Below are 24,442 nucleotides of genomic sequence, written 5' to 3'. Positions count from 1 at the left end.
GAGAGCGAAAGAAATCTCACTAATACCTCACACAATGTCAAGTGGGTTGGCTGTAGAGCTGTAATTCACATCTTAATTAAACAACAAACCACTTCTAATGAAGGGGGCAAATGGTATACACAAAATACTGACAGTTTTCACATTGCAGTTCATCACAAATTACATATATTATTAATTAGAGAAGATATCCAGAAATAACTTAATGAGATTATTAGAAAATTCCAGTTGGTTCTAGCTTATTTTGCTATCTTATATTTTGGGTGGTGTCTAGATGGTAACCCTTCTTCTGCTAAAAGTCTTGTGAGATTCACATGCAACATTCAAACACTGTGTTTATTCGAGTCCCACAGCAACCTTATCCCTCATCTTGGTAGCAGCAAATGTGACTCTAAGGAGAGTTTCTCGGGACAAGGTTTACCATCTAGACCCAACATACATTCTGTGAGTGAATTACGGAAATGTCATCTTGGCTCAGAACAAGCAGGTTTGCCATTGGTTAATTGGTTCTGTGCTTCAGTGTGCGACTGACAGGGTGTGTTTGTGTGTTCAGCAGTCCAGTTCGTGTCGTCCCAGTCCCAGGACGTGCGCTCAAAGTCTGTGTTACCTTCATCTTCTCTGTCTATTTTGCTCTGATTCTGAGATGGTTCAACATGATTCTCATCTCCAGGAGCACATGGCGAATGAGCATTCCCTTGACAGGATTCAGGGATGCCATCGCACTCACTGATGGAATCCAGTAAATCAGATATATCAGGTATATCCCAGCCATTCTCAGACTCCTTCCTGGCATGCCGTTTCTTGTATTGATCTACATTTGAAGATTGGACATCTGAAGTATCTTTGTTTGAAATGTCCATGGATGGTTCCCCTTTGACTGTGCTCTGACCAGCTGATTCTGGAGTGTCTGGCTTTTCCTGAGATAAATTAACCAGCTGTGGTTTGCTACTCATGGCTCCAGCCTCTTCCCTAGTAGGAACCCCCACTGCTACTAGGATGGTGTCCATCTGACGCATGTAGTCCAGGTGTCCTTTTACCTAAACGTTGAACAGAACACAGTCAGTGTTTATAAAGCAAGTTCAAAATACCTTTACCAGTTAATGGATTAGAATTAAAATTTCCTGATAATTTACTCACCCCCATGTCATCCAAGATGTTTATGTCTTTCTTTCTTAAGCCAAAAAGAAATAATGGTTTTTGAGGAAAACATTCCAGGATTTTTCGCCATATAGTGGACTTCAACAGTTCCCAATGGGTTGAAGGTCCAAATTGCAGCTTCAAAGGGCTCTACACGATCCCAGACGAGGAATAAGGGTCTTGTCTAGTGAAATGATTGGTCATTTTATATATAAAAAAAATGTATATACTTTTTAACCACAAATGCTCATCTTGCACTGCTCTGCGATGCGCCACGCATTTTGTAATCACGATGGTAGACGTAGGCGGAAGTACCGATCCAGTGCCTACAAAGCGAATGTGCAAAGAATAAGTCAAATGGCCTTTACAAAAAAAGGTAAAACAACGGTGTCGGAAAATTTTGAGGTTGGAGGAGAAAATTAGTTCCCATTCAGTCAGTCATGTTCGACGTTATGTCGATACTGACGTAATGGGGTCTCGCTTGGGAGCCCAATTACGTCAGTATCGACGTAACGTCTCCGTTATTGTAACAGGGGTTACAATAGTAACCTAGACGTTTTTCGCCCTACCGCGGTATGTCTGCCTACGTCACACGTGACCTTTCCAACATGATTACGTAATGCGTGGCGCATCGCAGAGCAGTGCAAGATGAGCAATTGTGGTTAAAAAGTATATACATTTTTATTTTTTTAGAAAATGACTGATTGTTTCGCTAGATAAGACCCTTTTTCCTCATCTGGGATCATGTAGAGCCCTTTGAAGCTGCAATTTGGACCTTCAACCCACTGGTCCCCAACGAAGTCCACTATATGGAAAAAAATCCTGGAATGTTTTCCCCAAAAATTTCTTTTCAACTAAAGAAAGAAAGACATAAACATCTTGGATGACATGGGGGTGAGTAAATTATCAGGAAATTTTAATTCTGAAGTGAACTAATCCTTTAACTAACAATTTTTACAGCACTTTCAATGCATTACTATATTGAAATCCTCATTTTAGTTTTAATGGCGCTTTCTAACTTTTCAGAAAAATCAAGCTTTGGCACACTTAAACTCAGGCATGCATGATACCTCAAATCACACAACATATGCTATTACATTCTAAGCGCTTAAATTTGCATCTTATTTCATGCCTGGTGCACAATAAACCCAGTGAAAACCTCCCACAGACCACCATAGTAATGCCCTGGCAATCATGCAAAACAACTAAACATCATGGCAACAAATGTTGCACAGGCAAGGACCACTGTAAAATGTACCTAAGGGTAGATGTCATTTTTAATTTAAATAAAAATAAGGAATAGACGTAAAGTCTATTCAGTGTGTTTTTGACTTTGCTGATTAACATTGGAAAATGGATGAAATTTAAAATACATATGAAAAATGCTAATAATTTAATTCTTAGGTGTTCTATCAATTTTTGTCTTATGAACTTTATACTTTTACAAAATTTAAGATTTAATTTTGAAAATCTCCCATTGACTAATGTCCACCATTTTGTGTCACTGCAATATTTGCATAGTGAAATGATTTAAATGATTTATCTAACTATAGCTGCCTTGACATTATGAAACATCTGCTGAGTTTTTATGTAAAGATTAAAGTTGAACCTAAAACTGTAACACTATTCTAGCGCTGCCTTACAAGTGCTGGTTTTTATTTCAGGAAATGCAAATTTAATGACTAATTAACATTTCATCACATGCTGAATGAAGGCGCAATTCTTCACGTGCCTCACATAACCAGGGTTCTTGAACTAAATACCTTGCCATATCTTCTGCCATTTTACCTATGCTGTATAATATTATTTTATTTTATTTTATTTTCTTTTGTACTTCTTTTACAAAGCATTACATGACAAAAGAAACACAAGTATGTCTTTTCAGTCCTGTATTAAGGCCGATGTGGGAATATCTCAGATTCAGTCCTTTGTTTACAATATGTCACATGGATGGCGGGCCTGATGACCTCTGTTACAGACTCCGTACAGACTATCTGTTGCTCTGTGTAACTTAGAAGTCATTGTTATGAATGGATCATTTTAAGTTGAAGTGTCTTGATCTTTTTAGATTTGTGCATTGCATAAAATGATACATTTTTGGGTCTTTTTTTATGAGGTAAAAGCTTTGGATTTAAGGACTCCACTTGAATATCAACGAGGAACTTCCTGTGACAGTAATTACAGTAATTGTAGTCTTTTGTGGCTGACAATTTAACAATGCCCTTTCTATTCATGGAGGGGGTGTTCTGCAAAAAGCATTAAATCACTTTTTTTTTTCTTCTTTCATAAAAAGTACCTTCCAGTTGGTTAAGGTTTGAAGTCATCTGAAGGAAATTAAACTTTGACTCTGCGCTAATGCGTAATGTCGTGCCGTTGTGTTGAATTAATAGTTACTCTTGCAGCCATTAAATTGAAAGTGAATCTAAATGCATCTAACAGAAACCAAGAACATTTAAAAAGAACATCTACTGAGAACATCAGGGACTCAATTGCTTACCACTGATGACAGATCCACATTGATTATTTTGCGGTCTTGTGAATTGATTGGCTGGAGTCCAGCAACAGACAGCTGGACAGACGAACTTCTATACAGGAACCCAAGAAGCCAATCCCCTCTAAACCAATAATCACAAAAATAAACAAATATTTACAAATCATGTCATTGGAATGACATGAGGGTGAGTAATTAATGACAGAATTTTCATTTTTGGGTGAACTAACCCTTTAATATCCAATTAAATCATGACAACAATAACCTCTGTCAATTAAAATGAACAATAAGTAATAAAAGTAATTAAATGTAGTTAAAATAATAAAATCACAATCTCTAGATTTGTTTGGAGTTAACATCGAGATATTCTGTTACTTTTTAATAAATAAATAAATAAATAAATAAAGTGTCAATTCTAATTACTCATCTGGTGGTCTAAAATGACTGTAATTTGTTAAAAGTCTCATTTCAATTTGAAGTCTTATTCATAATTAAACATATGTAATAATCTAAAAAGTTAACATGTTACTTCAGCCCTTTTCTGTTTGCTTAGTATGATTTCAGCATTTAGAGGCACTAGTTGGCGATTTCAATGCCATCCAAATTTGACATTTCATTGGTTTTCTTGCATTGATTAAGACTGTGTTCATGTGGTAATTTAAAGGGATAGTTCACAAAAATTAAAATTATCCCATGATTAACTCACCCTCAAGCCATCTGCCGGAAGCTAGTTAATATAGTTTATAAAGTTTTAAATATGGATATTTTTCTTACAAAATCACATCACTTTACTTCAGAAGGCCTCTATTAACCCACTGGAGCCGTATGGATTATTTTTTTGATGGATGGATGTGCTTTTTTGGGCTTCAAAATCTGGCCTCCCCATTCACTGCCATTATAAAGCTTGGAAGAGCCAGGATATTTTTAAATATATCTCTGATTGTGTTCATCTGTAAGAAGATAGTCATACACGCCTAGGATTGCTTGAGGGTGAGTAAATCATTTTTGGGTGAACTATCCCTTTAATTCCCATCTGAACTGATGTCTGAGTTCATAAGCAGAATATATCTGCCACAATAAACTTAATGAATGAAACTGCACAGATATTCCATCACAGTAATGTTCAAATGTTTGGGTGCAGTAAGATTAAAAATAAATAAATAAATAAATAAATAAATAAATAAAAACAATAATTTTATTCAGTAAGGATGCATTAAACTGATCAAAGATGACAGTAAATACATTTATAATGTTACAAAAGATTTCTATTTTGCTGTTCTTCTGAACTTTCTGTTCATCAAAGAACCCTGAAACGTATCATGCTATCATGGTTTCATGGTAATGATGCTGCAAATTCAGGAATAAATTACATTTTAAAATTGATTAAAATAGAAAACTGGTATTTTTAAATTGTAATATTTCAAAAACATTTTTAAAACGTTAGTGTATAAGAGAAAAAAAGAGATCAGTTGAGTAAAATTATAATGGCAAATTTTAATACCTCAGAAGTACTATTAATAGAGTCTGACCTGCAATATCCATTAACAATCTTCCCAGCCACTACCCTGGAGAGTCTCTGCCATGTTTTCTCGGATCCGTCCACAGGGGCCCCCAGCAGCACCACATCTTCCACCACACCTTCACTACCTGCCCGATTATAAGAGACAGAATGTCTTTCAATCGGCTCCATGCGATCAGATTCTCATTTACAGTCTCACACCTCTCAATTCCATCTTTCATTAGGCTGACAATGAGAACAGGACTCAGTCTGGCTTGCAAGAAATTTGGCCATGTCCAGCACTCTCACGTGGACACTTCTAGAGACACAAGGTCTTAAAGACAAAAGGATGTTCCCACATTATCACCGACTCCGAATGAATAGAAAGTGTACCTTGATCATTAGCGAGCTCTTCTAGGCAGAAGTAAATGACACGAGCTCCAAGGCTAAAGCCAATTAGATTGACAGGGCGCTTTCCCTGCACAAAGATGAAAAAAGGAAGTTAATTAAACACACATTTGAAAAAAAAATTATTATAAAAGGATTATTCTATTAATTGTTATATTTCCAGCAGTATATATCTATCATATTTGATGCGCAAACTTCTGTTGTCTGATTGATGGTTTATACTTTTTTAGCAAGTAAAAGGCCTTTTAATTCAACTGTAAAAACGTCCACCTACAGGTCTTTTTGTTGTGAAATCTTTACCGATTTTTACAAAGTACATGTAAGAAAAAATGTTTAGTTTCAGTAATATTTCAAGAAGAACATTTAGTGGACTGAAGCAACTTACTTTACTTTACTTTATATGTACTTTAATTATCCATATCTCATTTTTTAGAAAAATGTGAGTATCAAATATGATTCATCAGGCTTTTGAGGAATGTTGATTTGTTCATCTGTCAATCATCATTGTATTACATTGCATTAAATGTTTTGCCTCCATAATAAAAACTACAGAGCTTTGAGTATAAAAATAAACATTTAAAGAGGTCCTTGATTATTGGTGACATCACAAACCCCAAAATTTACATAAACCCCGCCCCCGAGAACACACAACAAAGGGGGTGAGGCTATGTTGGGCTGCTTTAGAGAAGAGGAAGAGTTGTTGTAGTAGAGTGTTGTTGTCATGCCGTCATTTTACACCAGACTGCTTCACAAACGAGGGTCAATTCAATGCTGGATTTGCACAAAAGATTAACATGACGGCACATGCTAGTTGATGAGTTGAATCAACTCCACAGCAACTACATAAATTTATCCACTAAACATTCAGAAACGTCCAGTTTCATTCTAAAAGTTGTAACTTCTTCCTGAGTCTCTCCATCAGTGTCGACTCCGGTTTGAACAATGTAAGGCTGAACACTGTTACTGACAATCCTCATTTTGGCTGCGTGAGATTCTCCAGCTTTGTTGTTGTTGAGCAACCGAAGCGTAAGCTGTTAAAGCTCCGCCCTCTTCTGGAAAGGGGGCCGGGAGCAGCAGCTCATTTGCATTTAAAGGGACACACACAAAAACGGCGTGTTTTTGCTCAAACCCAAATTTGACAAGCTATAATAAATGACCTGTGGGATATTTTGAGCTGAAACTTCACAGACACATTCAGGGGACACCAGAGATTTATATTACATCTTGTGAAAAGGGGCATAATAGGTCCCCTTTAAATACTAAAACATATTATTGGGAGATAATAGTGACAACTGATATTTATATGCAATTTATACGTGTTAAAGGCCCACTGAAGTACCTTGAAATGCGCAGCATTATTCAATGTGTTGACGTAATTTCCACTGAAACAGGAAGACATCACTTTTAAAAATGGCCAATAGCGTTTCATTTATCATTTATCACAGCTCGCCCAGAGCCATTGAGCTCAGTTACGCACCACATTTGACATTTCATGACAGCCACAGTCTAATAATTTCTCCCTTTAGATTTAATATGAAACTGTTAATAAAGCAAAACATTGAACATAATCATGCTGAGGAAGTGTAGTTTGAAAAGTGTATAAGTTAAGTTGGTGCATGGCACCGGTGTTATCTCTTCTACTTGTCAGTGCTGTTTCTAATGCCGAGCCTGTCTAACCGTTTCTCCTTCTAATCTCCTCCATATCGCTTTAAAATATAAAGCATTCTGTACAAGTGAGAGACTAAGTTTTGAACGCTTATATCTTATGAATGCAAATTTCGTCATTGTTTTGGAGTGCACTAGCTTATAGATAACCTTAAGGCTAACATATTCATACTAAAAGCCAAAAACTTTAAGTAGTTTGCTACAGTATACTGTTATGAAGAAGCTATCAGAATTTCAACATACTTTTCTGCCATATAAATATCAGCAACTGCACCAAATTTCATATTTTTGCTCAATTTGGACCTCTGAATAAAATAAGTATGAGATTCATATTCTCCTATATCATACTATATGAATCATAAAAGCCTATCAAATATGACACATGCATAGATTTTTTTTTGTTTGTTTACATTTTGTATAAGGGTTTAATACACTTCAAATAAAAAAATAGATTTTTCTGACTATTATTTCATATGTCAGGCTTTTTGAGGGTTAATTAGTATGCTGACAGTATGCTATTACCTTTGAAGTTACTGTAAAATTTAAATAATAAATGAAAAATGATCCCCTTTAAAGTACCAATTCTTCAGCTATATACATTCACACAGACGTCTTTGGATGTTGCATCATATGTCACACTGTTTTTGAGCATCCTGCCATGAGCACTGTATTTTTTGGGGGTTTTGCACATCCAACGTACTGTAAGAGCATTTCTGCTCACATTCTCGGACAAGTCTAAAAGACATAATTGACTAATTGACAAATGAATGTGACCTATAACATTCCTTGAATTGGTCATTATAAGTTGTGCTGAACTGCAAGCATCAAAGACTAATGGAAAATCTAGAAGAAATGATTGTCTTGACTCTGACCTGCTGTCGGCTCCGCAGCACCTGTGCAAGGTGTTTCCCCACCTCCGCCGAGCGACTCAGGCACACTCCCCAGGGGTTGTCGATCACACTGGCCACAGCCAGCAGAGAGGCAGGCCATGTCAGAGCAGTTACTATGCCTGTGCATGGACGAAGCAATGTGGTTATTCTGGACACCGTAAAGCAATGTGTGACAAATCATTCTTTCATGATAAATGAAGTAAATGAAGCAATTTTGAGGCATTTTCCATAAACAGGGAATAACATTCATAACATTCAATAACATTTGTTGACTGTCAACCTCAGGAGGACAAACAAAATATTATCCAAGTTTTTTTATTTCATATTCATTTTTATCAATTTTTGCAAGGCTGATAGGTCCTTTACATGCAATCTGCATGCAAATCACATCATTACCGCATGGCACAAGCTGATTGATCTCTGCTGATCCTGCAGTGCTCAACATTTAAATAGCCTGGTTCATTCCTGCAGTTCCTCTGAACCCCTCCACCTCCCCAGCTCCACCTGCCTAGATCTGCTACAGGACTTATGTATGTCTTTTTATGCAGTAGCAGCATATCTTACATGCTCACAGCAGCGAGTCTACAGTATGTATCTATTAGCAGTTGCAAGTCTATACAGCGTAGCAGATCTAGACCAAATACATTCAATAACTAAATCTATTCCAAGAGTCACTGTCACTCTTCATCATATTTTATATATATATATATATATATATATATATATATATATATATATATATATATATACACACACACACACACACACAAGCCATTCAGCATTTTCATTGGCCACAATTTTGACATACCATGGGGAAAAACTGCCATTTAGATCTTTTTAATTGACTGTGTTTACTTGAATACTTGCCAAGACCGGCATTTTGACATTATTTTGTGTGTATTTGACTGTTTAAGTGCTATAAGCAGCGAAAATGAACTCAATTTAGTACTGAGAGGCTGCTTTATGCTTGCACACTTTGTGTGAGAGCACAAAATCTGCGGGAATGAGTCAAATTATACGCAAAACATGCAATCCCACGCTGAAATTCAAGCCCTGTAACACCAACAATATTCATCCGGAGCAAATGAAACGAGGCGGGTTTGTGTCAACTCGGTGTGGGAGAGATGAGAGAGCGAGAAAACGCAGCTGGTATCGTGTGTCTATTCTGCGGAAAATGAGTATTGGAAGCGCTTCAGATATTTCAGTATCGATATGTATCGAAAATCAATATTTTTGACAATACTGCTCTTATTTCAGATGCCCTTTTAAAAGACTACAACTGAAAAATGTATATTTAGGCTATTTATAAATTAAAATTTAACCCACCATAGTGGCTAGTAGGAGTGACTGCGTTACACGCCACTGATGAAATCCACCCGCATTTGGAAGGTGTTAATGTCAAACCCTGTATATAAATTAAATAAAAATGCCAGAATGGATAACGTTTTCACATTGAGTATGAGAGGTTCTGGGTTTTAAACATTTTATTTTAATTTAAAAAAAAAAACTGTTTCATTTTATGATTCTACTACAATGGACAGCAAAAAGACTGAAGTGCGAAAAGTATGAAAAGTATGTGAGAGAGAAATGCAGTGGCCACTCAGCGAAACAATACAAATTCCAGCATTGGATCGTCATTCATAATAACACACACATGAAAGAAACAGAAACTCGACTATTAGAGACACTTCCTCCGTATTAGACACATCCCTGCCAGGACGACTGTGAAAGATGGTCCAATTCAGATTAGATTTAAGATAAATTAAATTAATATGACTGCACAATACATAAATAAGGTAAGATATAGTACAGGAGGATATTTTCTATTGTCCTCAAGCCACCTTTTTATAGCCTAAAAGCATTGGTATAGTAAAGCAGACATACCTGAGAGCACTGTGTATTTGAGGGCCTCCTGGGCCACGACACTAACAAGCCCATCCCATAATGAGTCCAGAATAGAGCCCAGATCCAATAAATAACGCGACTCCCATTTCAGACAGTACTGCTCTCCACACGCTCCTAAACTGGACCAGGGAGCCTGGAACGAACCTATAATGGGCAATCGAATCTGAACATTAGTGTGAATAATGTTTCATGGCTATTTATTACATTAAAGGGGTCATGTGATGCTTTTTAATGTTTTTCTTTAGTGTGTAATGTATCTGCATGTATAAAATCTGCAAAGCTCATATTCTCAAACAAAAAGAGATTTATTCAATCTAACAGAGAACGCTGCTCCAGATGCCATCCAAAGACATACACAAAGAAAGAAGACCAGCCTTCAGTGTATTGTAGTGATGCTGTCATGTCACAAAGACACTGTGTGTTTGGCCTTCTGAAAACAGATGAAATTAGGAATTGGAGGTTGAGATTTATTTATAAAGCTGTTCCTGAGCAGTACAACCTAAAAATTTGCTTGTGCACAGCTTCCTGAACCTAGGAGAGCACAATGCCGGCTATATACAAAGACTACTTACCATTGTGAAACATTTTGCTCAAGTCGTGCTTGCAAAGTTGGTTCCGATGGATCTGCCTGATCATCCGCATTTTCTAATGTTGGCTTGAACTGATACGGTAAAACCAATGACATTATTATCTGTGTCTTTACAATTGCTTGAAGCCTTGGAAGCTGAAGCTCATGATTATGGTAAGGGCAATTACATTACATTTCCGACACATGCTTGAGGTGTTTATGTGTGTGTTTTTGTGTGTGTCCCTTTAAATGCAAATGAGCTGCTGCTCCCGGCCCCCTTTCCAGAAGAGGGCGGAGCTTTAACAGCTCGCACTTCGGTTGCTCAACAACAACAAAGCAGGAGAATCTCACGCAGCCAAAATGAGGATTGTCAGTAATGGTGTTCAGCCTTACATTGTTCAAACCGGAGTCGGACACTGATGTAGAGACTCAGGAAGAAGTTACAACTTTTAGAATGAAACTGGACGTTTCTGAAAGGTTAGTGGACAAATTTATGTAGTTGCTGTGGAGTTGATTCAACTCATCAACTAGCATGTGCCGTCATGTTAATCTTTTGTGCAAATCCAGTGTTGAATTGACCCTCGTTTTTGAAGTAGTCCGGTGTAAAATGACGGCATGACAACAACACTCTACTACAACAACTCTTCCTCTTCTCTAAAGCAGCCCAACATGGCCTCACCCCTTTGTTGCGTGTTCTCGGGGGCGGGGTTTATGTAAATTTTGGGGTTTGGGATGTCACCAACCCGGGAAGAAGCTCGTTGTAGTCCCTACCAGCCGTTTGTTGTAGTCCTTAAACAGCGATTTCTGTAAAAGAAAATATCTCCCTTTGCATTGAACTTTGAGCGTCGTAACTTTGCAGATATTGTTTATGCTCAAACAGCAACATTACACACTAACTAAAGTTAAAAAAGTGAAATCATAATCAAGGACCCCTTTAATAACTAATAAACACCATATATACAGGGCATGTTTATGTACTAACACAAGAGCCGTTAAAACATTACATTAACTGAGAAAATGTTATTTTGATGGTGATATATGATGGTTAATTTGGGCACTCACTGTATTTGCCGCTGCACAACCAGCCTGTCACGGCTATAGTCAGATGTAGATGCTTTCCAGAACTCATCGGAAGAAACTCAAACTCCTCTATTGCTCCGACACGCTTGTTCATTTTATAGCCTAATGAGTAATGCAAAAATTAGTAATTATACCCTGTGATTATAAACAAAAATATAGATCTGCAAACAGAGATGAAGTGAGGAACACACACACAAACTGCATTTGAAGAAATACCGAGCAACCTTGAGCTCAGTTCATTTTGAATGGCAGCTGACAATGTGCTCTGCTTGAAAGCGTGGTTATATAAAACTCTATTCGAACCAGAAAACAGACTGTGACTTTATCACTGTCAGTCTGCTAATTCATCTGCTCACTTACCAATCCTGTAACAAAGCCTAGTGATGAAACATTGTAACCAAAGGGTTGCAAGAATCGTGCAAGAGATGATATGAACCACCTTGCCCTCTATGAGGAACAGAACCTTCTGTAGCAAAACTGCGTTAAAGTCATGCTAACGCAATAAATAAAAAATGCAAGAAGATATGAGAGGATTTATAGTGATTTTATCATTGTTAGGAACACAAATTACAAAGTGCACCAAAGTTCAATAAATAGTTCATTTAATAATCATTTTAGTTTATAAATTACTATATTATCATTATTATGAGCATAAACAATTCTCAATTCATTATAAAAGTAATATATTGTGAAATATACAATATACAGCAATATACAGTACATCTGATATGTGATCATAGTTTTAGTGTATATATCAGCTATATCAGAGCCAGAAAAATTATAATACATTTTCTAATCAAGTTTCTAATATATTGTGTAAAGTTAGCCAGCTCACCTGTTAACCCGGCCCCTGCGGCTCCAAACAATGAGGCCATGATGGCGATGCCCGTGGCTGATCCCAGTACAGCGGCTCCACCCGCTCCCAGCACCGCTCCTGCCCCGGCAGCCACTAAAGGAGCCGCCAACCCTCCTGTGACACCTGATCAAAACACACATGATCATTAACACCAAACAAACCCAACACATCTGCTATTAGTGGGTGAATCTCATTAAACCAGTCCTGGACATGTTATTTCACCCATGAATTAAGAGATACATAATAATTCTTTAAAGTTATTAATTAATTATTATATTATTTAAAATAATATATTAATATTTAATTATGATATTATTTTCATAAAAAATAAGCACATTTGGTCTCAAATTGTCATAACCATAACATGTTTTTTTTTTTATATAAATTGTGAAGTATCATGAAAGTATTTATTGTATTGAAATTAATTTATATTAATTTAACATATTAATTTATTTTATTTTATAAATAAATATAAATAAATAAAACCTCCGAATGCATTACAGTAATGAAAGTTGAAATATAAATTAAATATTTATATTTAAATGTAAATAAATACATTTTTTAAAAAAATTTTTTACAAATTATAAATCAAACATCCAGATGCATTATGGTAATGAATTTCTTTTTCTTTTTTAGGGGTAGGGCAAATGTACTTAATTATACAGTACCTGTTAAAAGTTTGGAAACATTAAGATTTTTTAATGTTTTTGAAAGAGGTCTCTTCTGCTCATCAAGGTTGCATTTATTTGATCAAAAATACAGAATAAAAAAAACAGTAATATTGTGAAATATTATTATAATTTAAAATAAATGTTTTCTGCTTTTAATATATTTTAAAATGTAATTTATTCCTGTGATCAAAGCTGAATTTTCAGCATCATTACTCCAGTCTTCAGTGTCACATGATTCTAATATGCAGATTTGCTGCTCAATTATTAATAATGGTTCTTATTTTTTATCAATTGTGAAAACCATTTTTGCTGCTTTGTGAATATTTTTGTGAAAACCATGATACGTTTTGTCTGCATTTTTGATAAATAGAAAGTTCAAAAGAACAGCATTTATTTGAAATCTTTTGTAACATCATAAATGTCTTTACTGTCACTTTTGATCAATTTAATCCATCATTGCTGAATAAAAGTATTAATATTATTATTATTATATATTACTTACCCCAAACCTTTAAATGGTGGTGTATCATGGTTTTCACAAAAGAAAAGAAAAAAAGTGTAGATTGATAATAAGAAATATTTCTTAAACACAAATCATCATATTAGAATGATTTCTGAAGGATCATGTGACACTAAAGACTGGAGTAATGATGCTGAAAATTCAGCTTTGATCACAGGAATAAATTACATTTAAAATGATATTAAAACAGATATTTTAAATTGTAATAATATTTCACAATTTTTCTGTTTTTACTGTATTTTTGATCAAATAAATGTAACCTTGGTGAGCAGAAGAGACTTTAAAAAAATTGACAGATACTGCTACTGTATGATATTATTCTATTATAAAAAAATACAATAAATAAATCTCTTAAAAATGGCTTTATTTTCTCTATGCATGTTTTCATGGACTTTTCAGTGACATTCACCTTGGTCAGACTAATGTAGGTTAAAACAAACGTCCTGTGGCATTTAGACTCACCGATTACCGTCCCTCCACCCACAGTGGCAAGTCCGATGAGCAGATATCGGCGCAATTTACGACCCCTCTCTTTCTTCTGCCGTCTTGAAGACTCTTCTCTGTTGAGAGAATGTCAATTTGATTCATAACAGCCTCACCGGAGCTGCTGAAAGCTCAGGGGTCTTTTCATTGTGAACAAAATTCTATCAGAAACTAAAACTAAAATGAAAGCGCCGAACTGAAAGGAAAAACCTTGACCTAGACTGCATAAACATAAAATACTCACAGCTGTGTGCAGCCCACCTCACGTGCAGCAGAGAACACATTAAAAGACAGAAATCAGCAAAGACATTCAAAGCTCGTTCCACATGTCAAAAGTGTTAGATTTTACAATGGTATTGATTGTGCCACAGTGTATGATTTGCAGTGACTTTTACTATGTGAATCTAAAGATGGCTTCACGTGGGTTTTGTGGAAATAATCTCTTATCCAACAGTGAAACCACAGTGTGTTTCTCAAGAGACATGTTGATAAAAAAGCCCTCAAAGGAGCAGCAGCTGATGTTCGGAGGAAGTTTCACTCACTCGCTCTCCTCTCCTGCCTCTCTCAATTTCTCTCCGAGAGTCTCTTCAAAATCCTCCAGCTGCTGTTGGGTCACACGCAGCAGACAGCTGACATGTCGGATCAGAACACGAGCCCTGGCATCATAATGTCCTACATGAGAAGAATCATGAAATGCTTTTTACAGAGAAAACAAGAGTAACAGATGAATCAGGGTTGTTTTTAGAACTGAAACTAAAACCATAAAAAACTGAAATAAAATATATAAAGGCTATTTCCCTTTTACATTTAGTTTCATTTAGCTAATAATAAAAAACTATAACTGAAATAAAAATGAATGAAAACTATATAAACATTTAAAAAAAAAAAAAAAAAAACTTGACAAAAACAATAAAATGATGGTAACACTTTACAATAAGGTTTCAATAGTTATCGGCAAACATTGCATTAACTAACATTAAATGGGACCTAATATGCTCCTTTTACAAGATGTAATATAAGTCTCTGGTGTCTCCAGAATGTGTCTGAAGTTTCAGCTCAAAATACCCCACAGATCTTTTATTATAGCTTGTCAAATTTGCCCCATTTGGGTGTGAGCAAAAACACGCCATTTTTGTGTGTGTCCCTTTAAATGCAAATTAGCTGCTGCTCCCGGCCCCCTTTCCAGAAGAGGGCGGAGCTTTAACAGTTCACACTTCGGTTGCTCAACAACAACAAAGCTGGAGAATCTCACGCAGCCAAAATGACGACAGTGTTCAGCCTTACATTGTTCAAACCGGAGTCGGACACTGATGGAGAGACTCAGGAAGAAGTTACAACTTTTAGAATGAAACTGGACGTTTCTGAACGGTTAGTGGATAAATTTATGTAGTTGCTGTGGAGTTGATTCAACTCATCCACTAGCATTAAAGTTAAAAAAGTTAAATCATAATCAAGGACCCCTAAAACTAACAATGAGCAATTCATTTGTTTCAGCATTTATTAATCTTTATTAATCTTAGTTAATAAAGATACAACTGTTCATTGTTAGTTCATGTCAGCTCAGGGCCATTAAATAATATTAACAGACACAACTTTTGATTTTAAAAATTAGTAAATGTTGAAATTAACATTAACTAAGATTAATAAATGCTTTAGAAGTATTTTACATTGTTAGTTCATGTTAACTAATGTAGTTAACTAATGTTAACAAATGGAGCCTTATTGTAAAGTGTTACCAAAAAATTACTAACTGAAATAAAAATGAAAACAAAAAATAAAAACATACAATCAAATTCAAAATATGGATAAAAAACTATAATAGTATCTCAATGATATTAAAATAACACAGAGATTCATGTCACAGATAATGTGAAGACATGCTCAGTTCATATGAAAGAAAAAAGAAATAATATTTTGCATACAGAAATAAAGACTTTTTAGGATCATTAAGATGTTTTGTATCGTGACAAAATGTAATACAAGTTTTTGTTCATCAGCATAAAGTACTGTAGTGGAATAAATAATATTGTGATGTATACATTTTTTTTTTTTTTTTTTTTTTACCATTTACTGTAAATAATAATTGAAAACAAGACAAGCATTGGGATGTGCTTATTTGTTAAATTAAGCACAATGCAATATTAAAATGACAATGAAAAATATCTTATATTAATTTTCTTTATGCAAAATATAATTTCTTATTTTTCCTAGACATTTCTTTGTGAGATGCTAGTTTATTTATTATTCATCATTTTAAATAATAATTGTTTTTATTCATGCCAATGCACAAAAAGACCAGCTAACTAAATAAGAAATAACAGCTCACCATCTTTGACAGAGAAAGACACGAGATCCTGAAAAACAGTGTTACAAAAGAAAACGTCACAAACATGAGCATCTACATGTCAGTGCAGTCATCCTGCTATGTTCATCTCACATGTGTACCTGAGTGATGGGTAACGCTCCGGTTCTGAGCAGCGGCTCTGCGTGCAAAATGGACAGGAAGGTGTCAGTGCCTTCGAACCCGAGTCCTGCCAGGAAAGCTTGCATAACTGGCATGACCGACTCATCGAGATTCAGCCACTGAACCAGACCCTTCAGATACGCCTCACGAAAACTTCTGCATTGGGAGAATGTCACAGTGAAGTTTAACAACCCCAAACCTCAATATGCTGGAAGTACATTACTGTTTTGGGGTCAGCGAGAATAAAAAAAGAAATACTTTTATTCAGCACAGACACATTAAATTGACAAGACATTTATAATATTACAAAAGATTTCTATTTCAAAAAAACACTGTTCTTTTGAACTTTATTTTTGTCAAATAATCAAATATGAAGCAGCACAACTGTTTTAACATTGATAATAATAAATGTTTCTTGAGCAGCAAATCAGCATATTAGAATGATTTCTGAAGGATCATGTGACACTGAAGACTGGAGTAATGATGCTGAAAATTCAGCTTTGATCACAGGAATAAATTTATATTTTATAAAAATAATATATATATTTTAAAATATATTCAAATAAAAATCAAATAGGCCACTATTTGAGGGGACAGCCATTTGTAGTGGTGTGCAAAACCATAGTGGACGTTATTGAGTGCACTCATTCAATCCCATAATGCACCGTAATAATGAGTGTACAACCAAAGGCACTTAAAGGCAAGCCTGTAACCTCCTAACGCTGCGGTACGCAGTAAAGGAGGCCAGAGGCCATTTTTTTTAATGGATGTCAATGGAGGAGAGGCTTCACTACACTGAATAAAGCACTTTTGAGAGGAAATAGCTTATCATTTAATGAATCGACACCCCTAATCTTCAACATGTTTGCTCTTAAACATTCGTTTTGGATTGATCTATTTTTAGAGTTTACACTGAAAAAAATTCTGTTTTATGAGAGAAGTCACGGACAATTGTGCGACAGGTATGTTTATGGCACTTCTCATTCATTTCTATGGTATCCACAAACAGTGACTGACTGTCGCACAACTCTGAACGAAATTCAATGACATCAAGAGCCCTAATTTAATCTAAGCGCTTTCCCTGCGTTCCATTCGGAAGGGCTCATCCCTATGCCCTAATCCCTTAAAAGGGTTTACCCTCCGGAGTGAGAGCTTCGAAGGGATGAAGGGTGTAGGGGTCAAAAAAACTCTTTTTTTGGAACGCACTTCTGCATCATCTTAACGAGACAATCAAGGAGGAGTAGATTGTGCAAGCTGCGCCCTTTGTTTAACGTTAGTTTATTTATTTACTTATTTTTGGTTTATCACCATATTGTATATTGTGTCTATGTATTTTAAACATTTAAATGGACTGATAAAGGGAGCTGTAACTCGTATAGATATTACAGTAGTATAGAAAAATACACATACATTTATAGGTAAAATAAAACTCCGAGCCTCCTGTACCCATTCTGTGACGTCAAACAACTTCCCTGCGCAAAGGATCACGGGAGCCCGAAGTGTCCATCAGTTGTACCCTTCGAAATCCTTCATTCAGAAGGGCCCTTTGAAGTGGCCAGTTTTGAGCACTTCGGTTTGGAACACCCTTCAATATGGCGGCCATGATTATTTTCACTCCGAAGTGCCCTTCGGGTGCGATATATCCCGTTTGGAACGCACCGATGGTCTGAGCACATGGCACAGGTGCACTTAGGGCGTGTCCGAATCCACTTTTGCTAGTTAAACGACGGTCCAAAAGGATTGTAACTAGTCTCTTAATGAGTCATGGATGTGTTTTGGGTGTAATGTGCAATAAACCAATCAGAGTGTCATCTCCCATTCCCTTTAAAAGCCAGTTGCGCTCGCACCATGGCGGATACGCCATTTACATGGTGGAATTTGCAAGTGGAAAAATTGAACACTTCTCTAGCGAGGAAACGGATCTGTTAGTGCGTGAGGTTAACGCGTTGAAATCCTTTTATTTTTAATATTTAGCATGTTTGTGTGCTGCTGCGCATCCCTGTGTGTGTAACGAGCAGAGCGTACGTGTGTTGTGCACCCGCTTATAGGTGCATATTACCAACGTGCTCTTTAAATAAAAAAAAAATACTGCGCCATTGACTTTAGACCAGGTTTTTGTTGGTCAATGGCGCAGTCGCTGGACATGAAAATGATAGTGTCGGGCTGAAACTAGCAAAAAACACTTGTGTCGCGCCTGGCGTCGCATTGCGCTGGACCAAAGGCTGTAACATGATTGGTTATCAAGGCACATGTGATCCAAGTTAGCCGCTACACTTCCTCCAATGGTAGAGCCACGCACGGACCCTCATATCTCCCAATAAATAATAAGACAACGGCTGTGTTTGAAATCGACCCCCTGTACCCTCATTAACTATTCCCTACATTAGTCCACTAATATAGTCCACTTGAAGGAGTGAATGAAAACGAGTGAGTGAATTCAGACACTGAGTGCTGCCGCTTTTCCATAGCTTGTGCTTGCTGTTTAACAATCATTTAAAACAGAGCAAACTGAAAAGATTTATCTCTGTCATGGAAACTAAACCTTAATTAAACAATTTAATAATCAATTAAAAAGGAATTTATACCTGTATGGTATTACGCTGCAGCCACATCGGACCAGTGGTTTGGAAAATGGATGTATGGACGATTCAGCTGCGGGCGCCACCTTCTGGCGAGATGCGGCAATTCATTCGCCGCGTGACTCTCACAGTGCATTATGGGTACTCTAGCCATTGAGTGTACACTTGTTGTACACTTGTTACTGTGGTGCGTTATGGGATTGAATGAGAGCACTCAATAACGTCCACTATGATTTCGGACACCACTACTAATAGCTGTCCCCTCAAATAGTGCCCTATTTAAGGGTATAGGGGGCGATTTCGGACACAGCCAATCTCTGGTACAACTGATGTACACTCAGCTAGAGAATACCCATAATGCACTGTGAGGTTGTGCCAAATGAATTCCCGCATCTCGCTAGAAGATGGCGTCTGCAGCTGAATCATCCATCCATCTATTTTCCAAACCGCTGCATAATACCATACAGGTACACAATGCTTTTTAATTAATCATTAAATTGTTTAATTAAGGTTTAGTTTCCATGAAAGAGTTCAAGATATATCTTTTCATTACTACTGGATCTGCCAGTTTGCTCAGTTTCAAATTATTATTAAACAGCACAAACTATTCAGTGTCCAAATTCACTCACTTCTCTTTTATTCAGTAATGTAGGGAATAGAGAATGAGGGTATAGGGGGTGATTTCGAACACAGCTAAGGTCGTCAGGATTACTAGGAGCTTCCAGACAGGTGAGTTGGAGCTAAACTCTGCAGGACAGGAGCTGAGTTTGAGGCCACTGCCTTAAAGTGTTGTTAAAATGTTTTACTTTTGCTCGGGTCCATGAAACAGCTGGCCCAGGGACACTCCACATAACCCAGCGTACGCAAACCGCCCCGGTTCACTCAGCTGCCGACCAGACACTTTCTCTGCTGGTGACTGATTATTCTTCTGTCCTCCTGGATCTGTTACAATAAAAAGACAAAAAAGTGCCTGTGAAGAATGTGTATGCGTTCAATAATAGATACAGACTAGTCCTCCACATTTTCATTACATGCTCATTACAGGGGTCCAAGCAGAAATATTGGTCCTTTTTTTAAACATTACAAATTACACGACCACATTTTGTCGCTTATTATTCTCAATTATGGTATTCATTAATGTTGTGGTTGCATAGCAACGAGTACATCATTTTAAAATATAAACACTTAACCCTGTTGACCTCTTTGAGCTACAATCTTAAAATACTGCACACGTTCATCTTCTCATGGAGAACTAATCTGCCTCTCAGACTCAAAGTCTGTGCATTTGATTGTCTCTTTTTGTGCTTTTGATGATGTGCAAAACTTGTTGGAAGGCTGTAACATTTGCATGTTTTCTTACACTGGAGATCACACAAAACTCTTGTATTAAAACATTCTACTTTGCATTGGGTATATTTGCACAAACGTGACATTTTATGACACTATAAATGCTTCATAATAATATGTAGTTTAACTCATTGGTCTCAAGCTTTCTTCAGTTAAAACCCCTGAAAATGCATTGCAAAAGACCTGCACGTGTTATTATGTGACTAAAAATTTCCCTTGTTTAACCAAAACATGTTTTCGGCCTTCATCTTATCCTGCATCTGTGATTAAAGCTGAACTAAAAAAAACACTGAGCAGCTGTTGGACACGCATATCTAAAAACGATCATCAGAAAACAACATTAAAATAAATCATAAAAGTCTCATTAAGAGAATTAAATACAATACAACATAACTAACAATAATTAATAAAGCCTCACAAAATAAGAAAACAAAAAAGACTCTTATTTTGCTGTAGTCTGTAAGGCAAAACTAAAATCTTTTCAAAGTCCTTAAAAAAATAATACTGCGCTTTTAGTGAAGTTCACGAATACCTGGAGTTAATTTCGGGTCCTCATTGTTGTTATTTGTTGGTTCCATTGGTTTATCCTCACAGTAAATTACAGCAGATTTGTTTTCTCCATGTAGAAGAGTTGCTACTTTGTTGTCGTAACAGATGAAAGTTCAGCACAAAGTTGTTCTAGTATGCAGGAGCGCCCTCTATTGCTCAAATCAACTTACCAATCGTGAAGAACTGGCTTATGAATATTAATAACGTAACGTTACGTTCGTCCAGCTGGCCAAACCGATTGGCTGAACGTCAGACAGCTGGCAAATAAGCGAATTCTAAAATCGAAGGACTGGCTTATGAATATTAATAACGTTACGTTACGTTCATCCAGCTGGCGAAACCGATTGGATGAACAGCAGACGTTGGTAACTTTGGCGTCGTCAGCTGACAAATGTTCAAGATTGGCTTATGAATATTAATGACGTAACGTGACTGGACAGTATGGGAATGTTACCAAGAAACATTAGCATGACTCGATTAAATTAATAATTAATAATTAATGCTATTACTGTCGACGTTTTGCCTGACAAATATAAGCTCTTTTTGTGTTAGCTGACTTGGCTAGAAATATTGTCGAATATTAATATTAATTGAATTCCGTGGCATAACCTTAATAATTAATTAATATTCATAAGCAGGGTTGTCTCCTTAGTATATATAATTTAAACATGATTTTATGTTTATGTGATGTTTTGAGGAGGATTTATGTTATTAATTGTTGATGTTGTGCCTCATAAATGTAATCAGCTCTTTTATTTGTGTTGTACGTTAATATAAATACACGCCCTTCAGAAATATAGTTGAAGTGCCATTTGTGGCCAGCAGAGAGCACTAGAGGTCCATATATAACATTGCAGCTATATAATACCCCCCTGTTATGTATCCTACAGTTTAAACAACCTCACAGATACACAAAACTTTATTGTATGTATTTGTAAGCTTGTTTATTGTAATGTATAAAAAGGCACGCTTTTTCCTTGATCTTATCCAGCATCTGTGATTAAAGCCCAGAACTGAACAGAAGCAGCTGTTGGATGTGTGTGGGTGTGTGTGTGACCCTAGACCACAAAACCAGTTGTAAGGGTCAATTTTTTTAAATTGAGATTTATATGTCATCTGAAATCTGAATAAACAAGCTCTCCATTGATGTATGGTTTGTTAGGATAGGATAATATTTGTCCGAGATACAACTATTTGAATATCTGGAATCTGAGGGTGCAAAAAAAAATCAAAATATTGAGAAAATCGTCTTTAAAGTTTTACAAATGAAGTCCTTAGAAACGCATATCCACTCACAAAAATACATTTTTTATATATTTGTGGTAGGAAATTTACAAAATATCTTCATGGAACATGATATATATATATATATGTATGTATAAGGTATGTGTATAAAACGATATATTTATCCCTGAATATATCATTTTATCTGCAATTGTCCATCTTTGATTGATTATAGCAATTGGTCTCACTTTTTGACACCTGGTATTTTTAGATTCATTCTGATTCTTATCCTCTGTATTATTATCTTGATCGCTCCTGTTGTTACATAATGTCTTTGAGCTGTTGTATCTTGTTGCTACTTCCACTAAAAGCCCATACTTGGGTTGATCCAGCAGAACAGTTTGTGAAATGCATGATTACATAATTTTCTAAAAACCAAAAAAAGCATATCTACTGTGTGATTAGCAATCTCCATAGAGCAATACGTGTCTTTACAGCTTCACAAGTCTGTACACAGAATCATGGACATGTCTATTCATATTCTTTTCACAACATGTAACTGGAAATATGAAACTGATATTCATAACAAGAGTATGTGTGTGTCCTGTCTTACTATGTCATGACTGTATTTCTCTCCTGTCTCCTTCTCTCTCTCTGCCTGGTACGTCTCTTCACAGAGGTTATGAGGTCAAGAGAAGAGAGATGAAGACGTTACTGTTAATACAAACCCTGCTCCTTCCTTCATGTAAACGAATGCCATGAAGAATCTTACCTTTGCATTTGAGTTCAAAACATCCTGTTTATTCATTAGTGTATGTTAAAAACGTCTTTATTTGTTCTTCCTTCTCCATTTCCACTTGAGAAGTCTGTATGCAGCCTGCCTGCAAGAGAGATACAGAGCACAACCTTCCACTGTATAATCACGTCATTTTTTCCATTTTCTTTTAATGTAAAACCATCTGAGGCACAACACTTCCAGTGTTCACAACCCAAAGAAACAGAAAATCCACACAGAGTGATTCACAAAGCTGCCTGAATTAAAAACATTAGCAGTGTACAAAATATAGATGAATAAATGACATAATAATAATAGTAGTAGTAGTAATAATAAAAATACTAACAATAATAATTATATATATAATATTACAATACAATATTATTATTATTATATTATCTATTAAATATTACTTTTAAATAATAATAATATTAACAAAAACAATTATTATATTGTTATTGTTATTATTACACTTAACATTAAATTATTATTAATATTATATAATTATATCACTATTAAACAATAATAATATATTATTATTATCTATTAAATATATATATATATATTATTATTATTATTATTATTATTATTATTATCCTCTATTAAATATATTTAATATTACATTACAATATTATTATTATGCTTAATATTATAATAAATTATTCTAATTAATATTATTATATTATTATATCACTATTACATAATAATAATAATAATACATTATTATTATTAAATATATTATATTACTTTTAAATAATAATAATAGAATAATATTTAATATATCATAAATATTTAATATAATAATAAATAATATTTTATTATGTTTAACTAAACAAATTATAAATAAATATCAACCTATTGTTGTATGATGATTTTAGATAAATAAATAATTTTTAAATAATTATAATATTACCAACAATAATAATAATTGGCATTGTTTTTACTATTATTATACTTAATATTATAATAAATTATTATAATTAATATTATTATATGATTATACCACTATTACATAATAATAAGAATAATAATTATCATTATATTATATAATAATAATATAATAATAATCATTATGTAATTATAATATTAATCATTATTAATATTATTATTTTATTCTATCTATAATACATACTTTATTTTTATATTAACTGTATTGTTTTATTATGTTAAACTAAACCAATTATAAAATACCAGCGTATTATGGTGATAGATAGATAGATAGATAGTTGACAGACAGACAGATAAATAAATAAATACTTTCTGTTTTCTTGTCAAATGTCTATAGTTATTTTTATGCATATCTATTATCTGTAGCATCTTATCTTGTTGGCTCAC

General features: G+C 35.2%; 1 protein-coding gene across 3 annotated transcripts; it reads right to left on the bottom strand.

The window, feature by feature from the left end:
• Positions 1-37: 37 nt before the first annotated feature.
• Positions 38-23,369, bottom strand: tmco4 (transmembrane and coiled-coil domains 4). Of its 3 annotated transcripts, XM_051879508.1 has the most exons (15): positions 23,105-23,369; positions 22,946-23,001; positions 20,019-20,154; positions 16,615-16,789; positions 16,496-16,523; positions 14,712-14,841; positions 14,149-14,246; positions 12,475-12,618; positions 11,622-11,741; positions 9,971-10,135; positions 8,069-8,205; positions 5,517-5,601; positions 5,155-5,272; positions 3,632-3,749; positions 38-1,034 (listed from the first exon to the last, which is right to left on the bottom strand). In XM_051879508.1, the coding sequence occupies exons 4-15, from the start codon at positions 16,726-16,728 to the stop codon at positions 462-464; spliced, it is 1,830 nt and encodes a 609-aa protein (XP_051735468.1). In that variant the 5' UTR covers positions 16,729-16,789; positions 20,019-20,154; positions 22,946-23,001; positions 23,105-23,369; the 3' UTR covers positions 38-461. The 3 variants fall into 3 exon arrangements, 2 of the variants coding, with proteins under 2 accessions (XP_051735468.1, XP_051735467.1); XM_051879507.1 differs by lacking the exons at positions 22,946-23,001; positions 23,105-23,369 and adding an exon at positions 21,092-21,261; XR_007927411.1 differs by lacking the exons at positions 38-1,034; positions 8,069-8,205; positions 9,971-10,135; positions 22,946-23,001; positions 23,105-23,369 and adding an exon at positions 21,092-21,261 and having other exon boundaries at positions 3,670-3,749.
• Positions 23,370-24,442: the final 1,073 nt, after the last annotated feature.

Source organism: Ctenopharyngodon idella, chromosome 22 (assembly GCF_019924925.1).
Source record: "Ctenopharyngodon idella isolate HZGC_01 chromosome 22, HZGC01, whole genome shotgun sequence".
Lineage (NCBI taxonomy): Eukaryota > Metazoa > Chordata > Actinopteri > Cypriniformes > Xenocyprididae > Ctenopharyngodon > Ctenopharyngodon idella.
Note: the sequence above shows the minus strand (reverse complement) of the source record. Positions and strands in the feature narration are given on the sequence as shown.